Source organism: Leucopleurus acutus (assembly GCF_964270905.1).
Source record: "Leucopleurus acutus genome assembly, chromosome: 3".
NCBI classification, from domain to species: Eukaryota; Metazoa; Chordata; class Mammalia; order Artiodactyla; family Delphinidae; genus Leucopleurus; species Leucopleurus acutus.
In genome coordinates, this window is record NC_139145.1 from 15110326 (window position 1) to 15123362 (window position 13037).

The 13037-nt window shown below is 38.8% G+C and overlaps 1 protein-coding gene across 1 annotated transcript; it reads right to left on the minus strand.

Moving 5' to 3' along the window:
- Window positions 1-5939: 5939 nt before the first annotated feature.
- On the minus strand, window positions 5940-6910 carry LOC309960000 (olfactory receptor 11L1-like; the record flags this gene model as incomplete). The annotated part of the gene is given in 3 exon segments (XM_082836541.1): window positions 5940-6571; window positions 6574-6739; window positions 6743-6910. Coding segments are annotated over 3 exon segments (966 nt in total).
- Between the last annotated feature and the right edge of the window lie 6127 nt (window positions 6911-13037).

Below are 13037 nucleotides of genomic sequence, written 5' to 3' on the forward strand. Positions count from 1 at the left end.
GGGCCGCCCGAAGCTGGGTCCCGTTGTCACCATGGGGTGGCTCTGGTGAGGAGTGTTCATTGCAGCTCTATTTACAATAGCCAGGACATGGAAACAACCTAATTGTCCATCAACAGGTGAATGGATAAAGAAGATGTGGCATACATGTATGATGGTGTATAACTCAGCCGTAAAATAAACGAAATTGGTTTATTTGTAGTGAGGTTGATGGATATAGAGACTGTTATACAGAGTTAAGTAAGCTAGAAAGAGGAAAACAAATACCGTATGCTAACACATATATATGGAATCAGAAAAAGAAAAGAAAAAAAATGTTTCTGAAGAACTTAGCGACAGGAGAGGAATAAAGATGCAGACATAGAGAATGGACTTGAGGATATGGGGAAGGGGAAGGGTAGGCTGGGACAAAGTGAAAGAGTGGCATGGACATATATACACTACCAAATGTAAAATACATACTAGTGGGAAGCAGCTGCATAGCACAGGGAGATCAGCTCAGTGCTTTGTGTCCACCTAGAGGGATGAGATAGGGAGGATGGGAGGGAGATGCAAGAGGAAGGAGATAATGGGGATATATGTATACATATAGCTCATTCACTTTGTTATACAGCAGAAACTAACACACCTTTGTAAAGCAATTATATTCCAATAAAGATGTTAAAATAAATAAATACAAATAAAATAATAAAGAAAATTTTAAAAGTAATAATAAAAATGGAAAAGAAAAAAAAAACCAAACACACAAAGTTATGAGTAAGAGAAGAGATAGAAGTCCAACAGAGACTTTGGATTCACATCCCATTCAGTTTTCTTATTTTTGTAATAAAACATGTTACTTGGTAGTTATGAAGAGTAAATGTAAAAGGGATGTTAATAACATCAGTTTTCCATAATTTTTATGAAAATGGATTGTCTTCTTTATTTGTACTGCTGCCTTTTCTTTATCATTATTAAACTGTTTGTAAGGTGGTATATTTAATAAAAAAAGATATTTATGTCATATAAAATGTATTTTTTTTAAATTTTGTACACTTAATAGATCAATCACATGATTCAAAGTTTTAAAAAACAACCATAAAAATGATGTATTGTTTTGTTCCATTGGTAAAACATGCAATTGCAGGAATTTATTCACAGTAGTAGTGATGGATTTATTGAAACTTCCATACGATTTTCCTAGTCCATACAGTGACAAAACCATTTCAAATTTATGAAATGATTCCTTAAAAAATGATACTTAATTCTTAAACAACTGAGAATAGAAATAATCAACAAAACATAATATTGGTTCCTTTCTCTTTATAACACAGTGGTCTAGAGACCCTTTTAAAAGGAACTTAATTAAATTGTGTTTAATTTAAAACATGTTAAATCTACTCATCAGAGACTCAGAGATATCACACCTGGCAGATTCCACTCAAAGCTGGAGTAACAGCTTTAGAGGACAGGGATAATGCCAGCCCAGGAGAGGTCTTGAAAAGCTCTGATAGCTCTGGGTCAATCATAGTCATTGCCCCCTTTGGAACTTATGTTCCTTGGTTAGTCATCAGATTTTTATTACTCTTACCCCACTTCCTTGCTTGAATGGAAACTGAGCAGTAACTCTCTCAAGTGGAATTGCTTCACATCTCCCTCCCCTTGATTCAGAGTCAATCTGGAATGATACATTCCTTGCTACTTAATGTTTTGCCCTGGCTATTGTTATCCCACTCCTTAAAAAAAAAAAATCCTTTAAGGCTCATGCTAGGGGAATACAGAACCCACTCTCCCCTCATTGAGACAATTCACTAAAGCTACTGAGCACTCCCTCTCATTTACAGGTGATGCAGGATTATGACTTTCTTTCCTCCCAGAATTCTGGACCTCAGCCATGTGGCCAATTCATCTTTCTTCTCATGACCTGATTTATCTCACTTTTTCTTATACTTTTGACTTTTCTGTGATCCAAAACTAAACCCTATATTACACTGCTATTTTGAACCACTAAACATCTATGTATCACTTCCTGTCAATCCACATAGCACAAATACCTATTACAACTGCATTTTTTTTTAAACTCTGGACTTATGGTCAGTGTTTCCTTCACTTCCCTCCCATGTATTTATTTCCCTTGTTGACAATCTGAGACTCTAAAGTCCATTGTTTCCTTGCCTTTATCTTCAGCTGTATCCATAGAGCTGAGCCTGAATTCAAGGTGAACCTTGTCCTTCACCGAATAGGACTGAGCTAAAACAACTGAGTGGTCTTAAAGCAGAATACACAGACAGGTAGCTCAGTATCACATTAAACTGGTGATATCCTACTTCAACTAGGAACTCAACTTTGCTCTCAAATCCACCTGTCTTCAGCCAGCTATCAATCCCATTTTAAAAAATGAGTCTGGAATGCCTTACCACTTTCTTCAAACCTTAACCTACATTCTTTGTGACAAATAAGAGCTGCTGACCTTGTCTCAGAAACACAAGCCATATAAGTCCTTGGATGGGAATTTGTCCAACTCCTAACTCTATTTCTTTGAACCCTCGTCAGATTAAAATTATTCTCTCCCTTCTGCCTCTCACACTAAATAAAATGTTTTCCCTATTGAATGCGGATATCTTCACATTTGCCCCCAGATCCCTTACTTTTCAACCTCAAGCCTTCAGTAATTAGTCTCTATATTTATTCCTCAAATTTTTGCTCACTAGTGGACCCTTGTTACAAGTATTCAAAACTTAATCAGATGCTAAAATCTTACATCTTACAAAAATACAACAACCCCTCCAATATAGGTATATTTATCTCATTCTTTCACAATTGCATTTCTCAGGGTAATTTTTTGCATATACACAAATGCTTGCATTTCCTTACAAGCCAGTCCCTCCCCCACTGTTATCAGTCTGATGTGCACTCTCCCCAGTCCAAAGATGCTGCCTTTCCCAGGAACAACAGTACCCTCTGTGTTGAGAACTTTGAGAAAAACATATTAATCCTCACCTTCCATGCTCAATGCCTCTTCCTTCCAGAACATTCTCTTCCCTTAGAAGAGTCTATACAACCACTTCACAATAACCCTTCCACCTCTGTGGTTATTCCTTCTTAGTCCCTTTTCAGGTTCCTCTCCTCTACTTAAAAGTTATGGAGTTATATTTTGAAAATCCTCCATGCTCTTTCACTTTTTTTTTTTTTTTTTTGGTTTACACTCTTTCTCTTGGAAATCTTATTCATTTCCATATTTTTGAATGTGATCTATATGTTTTAAAAAATTCCTAATTTTTACCTCTCAGTCAGGTTACTCCTCTGAGCTCCAGATCCATACATCCAAATGTCCATTCAGCATCCTCATATGTGGGTCAGTAATCTTTTTTCCCCATATGCAGAGCCAGGCACCCATCATGTTTAAAATTAGAAAGGATCTTTTGGTAAGATAACTTAAGTCTTATTAAATGTAAGGCACAATCAATATAATCAGAGACAAAGATTTGCAAGATAAGATATTTGATTGTTTTTGGATACTCTGTCCAAAGGTCCAGATCAATGATACTTTCCAGCCTATATCACCCATTTCCTGTCCTATCTCAGATTCCAGTACATTGCTTTCCTTCTACCCAGTATTTGAACCAGATGGATCTGATGAGGACTAACAACAGTCCTCACAAGTCAAGTTCCAGGAGGAAGTGTGAACTTGAGCACTGGGAGAAGGAAGGTAAGAAGAACCAAGGACAGGTGGTGAGATGAAATTATATGCACTAAAGAGTCAAACTGCACTTACCCCTGAAGCTCAGGGGTAGATGTGGAGCATATCACAAGTTTGTGAAGAGACTACAGACTGGTGCCACTTCACAGGAATAAATGATCCTAGATTTTCCACTCCTGAACTCATCATTGTGAGGCATTTCTATGATAGGTTACATTATCAAATCTAAATCAAACCAAACTCTTCTGTGTGGGCTACTGCAATGGCTCCAGAATCTCTTGTTCTCTTTCAGTCTTTTCTCTAAACAGTAGTGGGATTTGCAAATGCAAAATATATCATGTGGGGGCCTCCCTGGTGGCGCAGTGGTTGGGAGTCCTCCTGCCGATGCAGGGGACACCAGTTCGTGCCCCGGTCCGGGAAGATCCCACATGCCGCGGAGCGGCTGGGCCCATGAGCCATGGCCGCTGAGCCTGTGCGTCCGGAGCCTGTGCTCCGCAACGGGAGAGGCCACAACAGTGAGAGGCCCGCGTACCGCAAAAAAAAAAAAAAAAAATATATATATATATATATATGTATATATATGTGTATATATATATATATCATGTCTTTCCAAATGGATACCCTTTGATAATCAATGATTTTTTTTTTTTGGTGTAAAATCCAAAAACCCTACAGGGCTTTGAATGACCTACATGGACTAGCTCCTGCCTTTCTCTCCAGACTCATCTAGTTCCTCCATCCCCAGGTTCCCCTGGTTGCTTCTGCCATTTATGCCATGTTCTCTTCATGGACCACTATTTCCATTCTTATCCTTCTCATCCTGGAACTGTAGGTTAAAGTGCTACATAAACATAGAATGCTTTGCTATTGATGCTAAATGCTAAATGATGCTAAATGAATGCTAAATGATGATTTAGACCTTATTGTTCTATATTAATGTATAAGCTTACACTTTATTTCATAGCAATCATCACAAATATAAAGAAATAAATTATTCCTTTGATGACTCATTACATATTTCTCTCTCCCTCAAGACTATAGGCTCCCTTAAGGCAAAGTCTTCCCTGGCCATTTCCTGAGTAACCCAGACTGCAGCAAGGAGATTGGCATATATCAAGGCACTGAAAATATTTCTGGAATTAGTGAATAGAATAGTGGGCAGGATTAGTAGAGGTCTTCTAAATATTGATTGACTTAAAATATAAAAGTGTTTTAAGCCTTTTAATATAGAGACTTTGACTCCTAGAGCTCACAAGAACATATAATACTTTGGGCTTTTCTTTCCCTTCAGTTTTTTCCCTTCTCTTCCCTCTTCTTCCCTTCCCTTCTCTCTTCCTCCCTTCCTTCCTTCCTTCCTTTCTTCCTTCCCTTCTTTCTTTTGTCTTTTTCCCTCTCTTTCTCCTTACACCAGTTACTTCCCCTCCACCTATCTTCTCTCCCTCTCCCCCTTCCTTCTTTCTTTTCTTTCTTAGAATTTACAAAACAAACAAACAAACAAAACCCTCCAAGTGACTATACTAAATCTTTGGCACTTCAAAAATCCTTCTTTGTTTTTTCCTGTCACTAAAAGATAATTCTGGTCAACACATATTTCACTTACCTTTTCTTTCTTTTTTTTTTTTTTTTTTTTTTTGCTGTATGCGGGCCTCTCACTGTGGTGGCCTCTCCCGTGCGGAGCACAGGCTCCGGACGCACAGGCTCAGTGGCCATGGCTCATGGGCCCAGCCGCTCTGCGGCATGTGGGATCTTCCCGGACCAGGGCACAAACCCGCGTCCCCTGCATCGGCAGGCAGACACTCACCACTGCGCCACCAGGGAAGCCCTATCTTTTCTTTTTTTCATTCATTCATTCCACAGATATTTAACAAGCACTGAGAGCACCAGGAATTGAGTCTACAAGACAAGTCTCCTAACAGTACTTAAAAGATGTATAATTTTCTGTACATAGGCTTTATGAACTCAACAGTAATCCTTTCATAGAATCTGAAAATATTGTGTATGTAAACATCATGCCCTGGAATTATAAAGTCAGATTCCCATCAGAAGATGAAAGTGTCCAGGACAAAGTTGTCTCCAAAACTTTTTGATAGAGGCAATTTATCTTCTGAGCAGTTGTTGGCAAGGGTCCATAAAGAAGCTGTTTTATTATGGCTTGTGGAATTTAAAGTAATGCCAGTGATGGCATTTAGGTTTGAAGGCTCTGAACCTGCCCCCCACTTATCCCTGAACTTAATCCACTCTGTATTCTGTGTGTTGATTTTCTTTATCCAATAAAGAAACCTGCCTTTGCTCTTACTCCATAGATGCCACAAGTCCTTCTCACGACTTTTCTAACAGTGTCTTTGAAGTCTTTGTTTCTCAAGCTGTAGATAACAGGGTTCAGCAGTGGGGTGACCACAGTATAGAAGACAGAAATAATCTTGTTGATTTCTGGTGACAGGTGGGGATTGGGGCAAACATACATGGAGACCGTGGTTCTACAGTAGATAGTGACAACAGCCAAATGGGAGCCACATGTGGCAAAGGTCTTCACTCGGCCAGAGGCTGAAGGAATTCTCAATATGGAGGACACAATAAAAACATAGGACACAAGTGTAAGAAAAAAGCAAATGCACAGCACAGCAGTTGACAGGGTAAAGATGACCATCTCAGTGATATAAACATTGGAACATGAGGGCTGCATGAGGGGAGGGAGGTCACAGAAGAAATGATTGATCTGGTTGGGCCCACAAAAATCTAACTTGGAAATCATCAAGGAGGGCAGGAATCCTGTGCTGATCCCTGTCAACCAGGAGATTGCCACCAACTTGGTGCAGACCTCAGGACTCATCAGGAAAGAGTAGTGCAGTGGGCTACAGATGGCCAGATACCAGCCACAGGCCATCATGGCCAGAAGAAACACTTGGTAGCCCCGAAGAACGCAAAGAAGTAGAGCTGTGCTATACAGTCAGGGAAGGAGATGGCTTGGCCCTGGGAGAGCAGGTTGGCTAGGAGAAGGGGCACAATTGTGGATGTATACCAGATCTCCAGAAAGGAGAGGTGTTTGAGGAATGTGTACATAGGTCAGTGCAGTCGCTGGTCCTGGCTCACCACTATAATAATGACAATATTCCCTGTGACTGTGAGGAAGTAGATGAACAAGAAAATGGCAAAGAGCAACGTCCACCATTCAAGAACATTCTGGAATCCTAGCAGCTGAAACTCAGTAACAATGGACACATTTTGGGACTCCATTGCCTGTAGAGGAGAAAAACATTCTGGAAAATCACTGTACATAAGGCATAAAAATATAACTAATGATGTTTGGAACTTCAGAGACTAATTTTTTTAAATTAGTTCAGATCTTTATGTACTGCATTTTAGAGGAGCAAATGTATAATTTCAATTTGCTTTTAAAAAATACATTTTGGGCTTCCCTGGTGGCACAGTGGTTGAGAGTCCGCCTGCCGATGCAGGGGACACGGATTCGTGCCCCAGTCTGGGAGGATCCCACGTGCCCTGGAGCGGCTGGGCCCGTGAGCCATGGCCGCTGAGCCTGTGCGTCCGGAGCCTGTGTTCCGGAACGGGAGAGGCCACAACAGTGAGAGGCCCGCGTACCGCAAAAAAAAAAAAAAAAATACATTTTGATATCAGAAGCTGAATATGGATATTAGGTTTTGGAAAGAACTTCAGCCAGTTCCATTTGTTGGATTCTCTGACCTCTACAAGTGGTCTCAGGTCGAAAGATAGAGGCCAAAAAGGACTCTGATTGAAAGCAAACTTAGAAACCAACAATAACAACAAAGTTTAAAAAAAAGTCAAGCACATAAGGAAGCAAATACCTTCCTTTTCTCATAATTGGCATCTTTGAAAAAGAAGTCAGATGCAGCATAAATCCTAAAATATCTTGGGAAAGTTTATTCATTCTCCCCTCAAAAAATATTTAAGGATAACCTGCTCTTCACATGCATGTGTTTGCATGTGCGTGTGAGTGAAGCCTTGTGCTGAGATAACCTGTACCTCCATTGTTGTACTTTCTTGCCCAGATACCATGCTCAGCCATTGTAATCACTCCTTCCTGTATACATTCAACAATAAATCTTTCCTTTGCTTTCATTTAATTCATTGTCAAACCCAGTTCCGGTTAGTCAACATCCATCTGCCGTACATGAACTTCCATCCAGTAAAGGAGGTGACAGACAACAATGTAGCCATTTTAAAATTCACAACCAGTAAATTCCAGTGTGTCCTCATTGCTTGGAGCAACCATTCTACCTTTCCTTCGTCTAATCACTTTCCATTCTTCTCAATGATTATTTCATAATGTTCTTCTCATTTCAAACTTCCAACACTTCCTTGCTGTGTATCTATACCCTCAGCAATATACCTATTGTACTATTAAACAACAACAACAAATCCAGAAAAACAAAACTGAAATCCTCCAATGGGAATATCCAGACCCTCAGGCTACTAATATCCCCAACTACCTACCATTAGTTCCTGTGCATCTGTTTGTCCAGGTTAAGGGAAATCCCTCCACATATGCTTCTGGTGTTATACCCTCTCACATAGTTGAAGGTATTTCAGGTACTGCACCCTCCTATGCCCCTGAATAAATAATGGCCCCCTCTCTGTTGGATCATTTCCTCAGCATGTCAACAGGCTGGTTCTCTCCCTTTTAAAATGACAGAACAGAGAAAAAAAAGTCTTACTGTTATTCTGTTCTCCTGCATTTTTCTGCTCATTTTTACTCCTTCCCTTCTTGAAAGTGTTGTGTCTCCTAGTTGCCTGTATTCCCACTTGAATCCACTGAATTATGTTTTCCCTCTCCACTACACCAAAATCACTCTGTTGGACCATTGCCTTTCAATCATCCATCCTCATTCCTAATCATCCTGATTTGTTGTCAGCATTGCACAGTTGATTCCTCCCTCTTCCTGGATCTACTCTTGTTGATCAACGTGCATGACTACATGCTCTTTGAGTTCAACTGCAGGCTTGTCTTTTCACATTTTATCCATTTCTTCTTCTAGCAGCTCTACATCCTCCAACCTGCATATGTATGACCTCGGGGCTGAATACCTCTCAATCTACCTCACTTCCTTCATGGTTTCATGCAGCCTTTTGACTTTAAATGCCATCACTTGGCTTTCAACACCCTAAAGTGTGAATCAAACTTGAATATAAAACTCATGTAAACAACTGCCCTATTTGAAATGCATACTGACACATTTAATCAGCATCTGAAACAACACAAACTATCCTGCATTCCTGCCTCACCCACCAGCCTCCCCTTAGCAAGTCTCCTCCCATCTCATTGGGTCCTTCCATCCTCCCACTTGCTCAGGCCAGAAACCTGGAATTTGATTCTTGTTTCTCTCACACCCAGTATCTGATTTCTTACCCAAACTGCCTGGCTCCACCTGAAAATATATCCAGAAGCTGATCACCATTTAACAACAACATTGCATCCTCCCTGGGAAAAAAAAAAGTTCCAACTCCTCTCACCTGGATTGTTCAATAGTCTCCTTGCAGCCCCTACACATCCATCTGCCCTTCTTCAGTAAATACTCAGTAAAGCAGCCAGAGTGAAACTTTTAGAACAGAGCATGCCATTCCTCTGCTTAAAGCCCAGTGCAACACCCAGCTTACACAGGGAATATAAATGTACTGTGAAATCTTCCTGATAAGTAAATAAGTGGCCAATCAGCTTCTTCATATGTCACAAATCCACTGTTCTGCTAATTCATTGTTTTTATTTTAGTCCTCTATTTTTGCTATGTTCTGTTTTCTCCTCTTGTACTTGGGTAAGATCACTAGGAATCTTATCTTCATTTGACAATGAAAAATTCAGGGAGAGTAAAAATGGTATTTTAACAAAATCTATGCATTTGTTACCAGGAACACATTAAAGGATTTGTCGTATAAATATATACTGAACTGTATGGTATGAAATTTCTTAAAGCTTTAGAAAGGGAAATATTGCCAAAGCCTTCACAGTTTACCAGGCCCTACTTATTCTCTCTATGCACTGCCTCTCCAATCTCTTTCTCTATGTTCCTCCTTGCTCATTCTGCTCCAGACACTCTGTCTTCCTTAGTATTGTTCAAACTACACAGGTCTTGCCTCCTTTTCTATTCAACACATCCCAGTTTCCTGGGATATTGTCCCTGCACATTTCTAAATGGTTAATATATCATGTTCTTCCATTCTTCTCAGATACCACCTTCTCCATGATGCCTTCCCTGACTACTCTACCATCATTCTGGGAGCCTGTGACATCAATTCAAGATAAATTTTTTGTGTGTATCTTGGTTCAAAGACAGAATATTCCAAAAGTTCTGACTTGAAGCCATTGAATGAACAACTAAAGGATACTAGAATATTATTATTTAATAAAAAAGATTGATTGATCCTTTAAGCTCAAAGTAATTAAGGTAATTCTAGCATTTGGAAATAATCAGTGTTTAAATTATTTCAATAGCTGGTGAGTTCCTCATTACAGAAAGTATTTAAGAAAAGTTCAGTTTCCTTGAGCACTTGAATTGCATTGTGGGAGGGATTCTGATTGATTGTTTTCTTGATTGATTGATTTGTTCAGAAAGAGAGATATGATGGAAGATTTCCTGAGACAGCAATGCTCACAAATTCTCTTAGTAAAGTCACAAAGCCATTTTGGAAAATGATCCTTTGTTGCCTGCCTTCTCTCATTTTTTGGTATGTATATTACCATGGGACTCAATTTAAAATAAACAATGAATAGATTAAAAAAATAATTAAACATGGAGAACAATAAGGACCTTGTTTGGGAGCCCACAGGGAAAGCAAAACAACATTGTATCATGAGACTAAGTTTATCAGGCATTTGGCCCAGTTTCCTAGTCATCTAAAATCTCTCCTATAATGCACATTCAAGTGCACAAGGAAACCAAACTCTACTAATCACCATTCTTTGCTTAAATACTTTCAGAAATAAGAAACTCACCTAATGAAATACTGATTATTTACTAATTATTTCCAAGTGGTAGAATTACCTTAATTACATTGAGCTAAAAAAAAATGCTGATTCCTAAAATGCTGTGCTGAGTTTACTTCAGTACTAGAATAACCAGTGTAACCTCAGATCTAATGCTGTAGCTTTATTATGCAAATTATATACATATGAAATTATGTGAAAATAAATATAATCTAGAATGTTATTGTCCTTATATGCAGTCTTTCCTAGAGTCAACTAAATGAGCTTTGGCATCTCAAGATTTCTTTTTTGGTTACTTTTTAGCTATTACAGTTTTATATGCTAAATAATTTAGGCAAGATAATTTAATTTGTTTCCAAGTAGATAGAGCATCAGCAAAGGCTAAAATTGCCTTGCCACAACAACCAAAATAACAAAATTTGTGTCATCAACACTAAAACACACACCATTTGGATTTCCTTCTGAGAAACTTCGAGCCTGTCCACATGAACCTCCCCTACCTGTCAGTCTCCCCAGCATGAAGAGCCCTAAATCATGGATCCAGGATCTGCCTTGCTCTCTTGTAACCCAAATACGGACTGTGCTTTTTTTCTTGAGAGCAGGAATTTGCCATCTTTTGCTGGCGTTGGATGCTGCGAAAGCAGACTTCTCCTTTCAATAACTATGTGTTCTTGAGGACTTGGCTCTTCCGAGAATCCTGTTCCCCAGACATTCTTCTGTAATTTGCCAATCAAATTAGTAAACCATGGAACCAACCTTCTGAGATTCAACTCTTCCCACTGAGGCTTAGATGTCGGTAACACTCGGGATAGATGCAATTCTTACATTCTTTTGGAAGTATAATTTTAAAATTTAGCTTAAGATCAGTCCCAATGATATTTAACTAAAAATTAAATCAATTTAAAAAGTGTCTTTTTTAAATCTAGCAAGCATGTAATTAGTGTGAGTGGCTACCCTGAGGACTGAATGTATGACAGCTGTTTTTTGTTGAATGGCATTTCTCCAAGCTTTTTTTTTTTTTTTTTAATTTTTTTTTTTTTTTTTTGCAGTACGCAGGCCTCTCACTGTTGTGGCCTCTCCCGTTGCGGAGCACAGGCTCCGGATGCTCAGGCTCAGCGGCCATGGCTCACGGGCCTAGCCGCTCCGCGGCATGTGGGATCTTCCCGGACCGGGGCACGAACCCGTGTCCCCTGCATTGGCAGGCGGACTCTCAACCACTGCGCCACCAGGGAAGCCCTCTCCAAGCTTTAATTACAGGTGAGACTAAATTTTAAAAACTCATGACTGCAAATTCATTCATTCATTCAATTAAAGCAATCTGTACCCAAGCTCATTCTGAGTGTTAATCTGTCGATCTAACACAAAAATGCAATTTGAGAATTAGGAGATGAATTGGAAAAGAAAAAGTTCTTAACCCATCCATAATATAGCAGAATTAAAAAAAAAATTCAAGTGTATGGAAGTCTGTCTAACTAAAGACCAAATTTATTAATATTTCTAGTTAAATGAAATTTGTCTCTTTTAATTTAAAATAAAATATTAAACGATTGAACAAATTTAAAAAAATTAAAATTGCATTTATTTTGGATAGTTTTTGATGATCCATTTAGTCAGCAAATATGCATTTAGCACCTACTATGTGCTTGGGGCTCATCCCTGCATTGGGATTCACCAGTGAATCAAACACTATAGCCAGATGAGGTAGGCTGACATAATTCCTTATATATTGATGTTTGATTTAATTAATATAATTAAAAATATATTCATAATAATATGATTTCAAAATAATATGATTCATGTATATATATTTCTTAGGAAACTTGGAGAAGAAAATACAGACAAAAATATATCTTTTTAAATGTCTATTGTACTGTCTCCCAGAATTAAATGTCTCATATCTTACCTTCCAAACTTTTTTGTGTGTGTCCCACACGTGGGGTAGTATAACTGCATTACTACTTATAGCCTATAGCTTGGCATATGTGCAGGTAAATTTTTAGCCTGTATCTTGGCCTGTTTTTTCAGATAATTTTACAGCTAATTTGCATCATAGGTCTTTTCTTGTGCTGTTGAATTTTGGAAAAATAATTAAATACCATTTATGGACTGCATGATAGTCCACTCTTTGGGTAGGGTTTTTATATCTGATCCTAAATCCAGATCTTGTAATTCCTACATGTCTGCAGAAAGAATATGAGAGTCCTTATAGGGCCTGCTGAGCACACCAGAAGCATCATCAAACACAAGACCTAGAACTAGAGGTAAGACAGGGCTCATTTCTACAACCCTGCATTTGCTCACATCTTGAATTTCTCACATTTAATATATGGATGTGGTTTACAACACCTCCTTCAGAGAGTGTTATAAATCTCACACAGGACCTTGCATGTATTAATTTATTCCAGA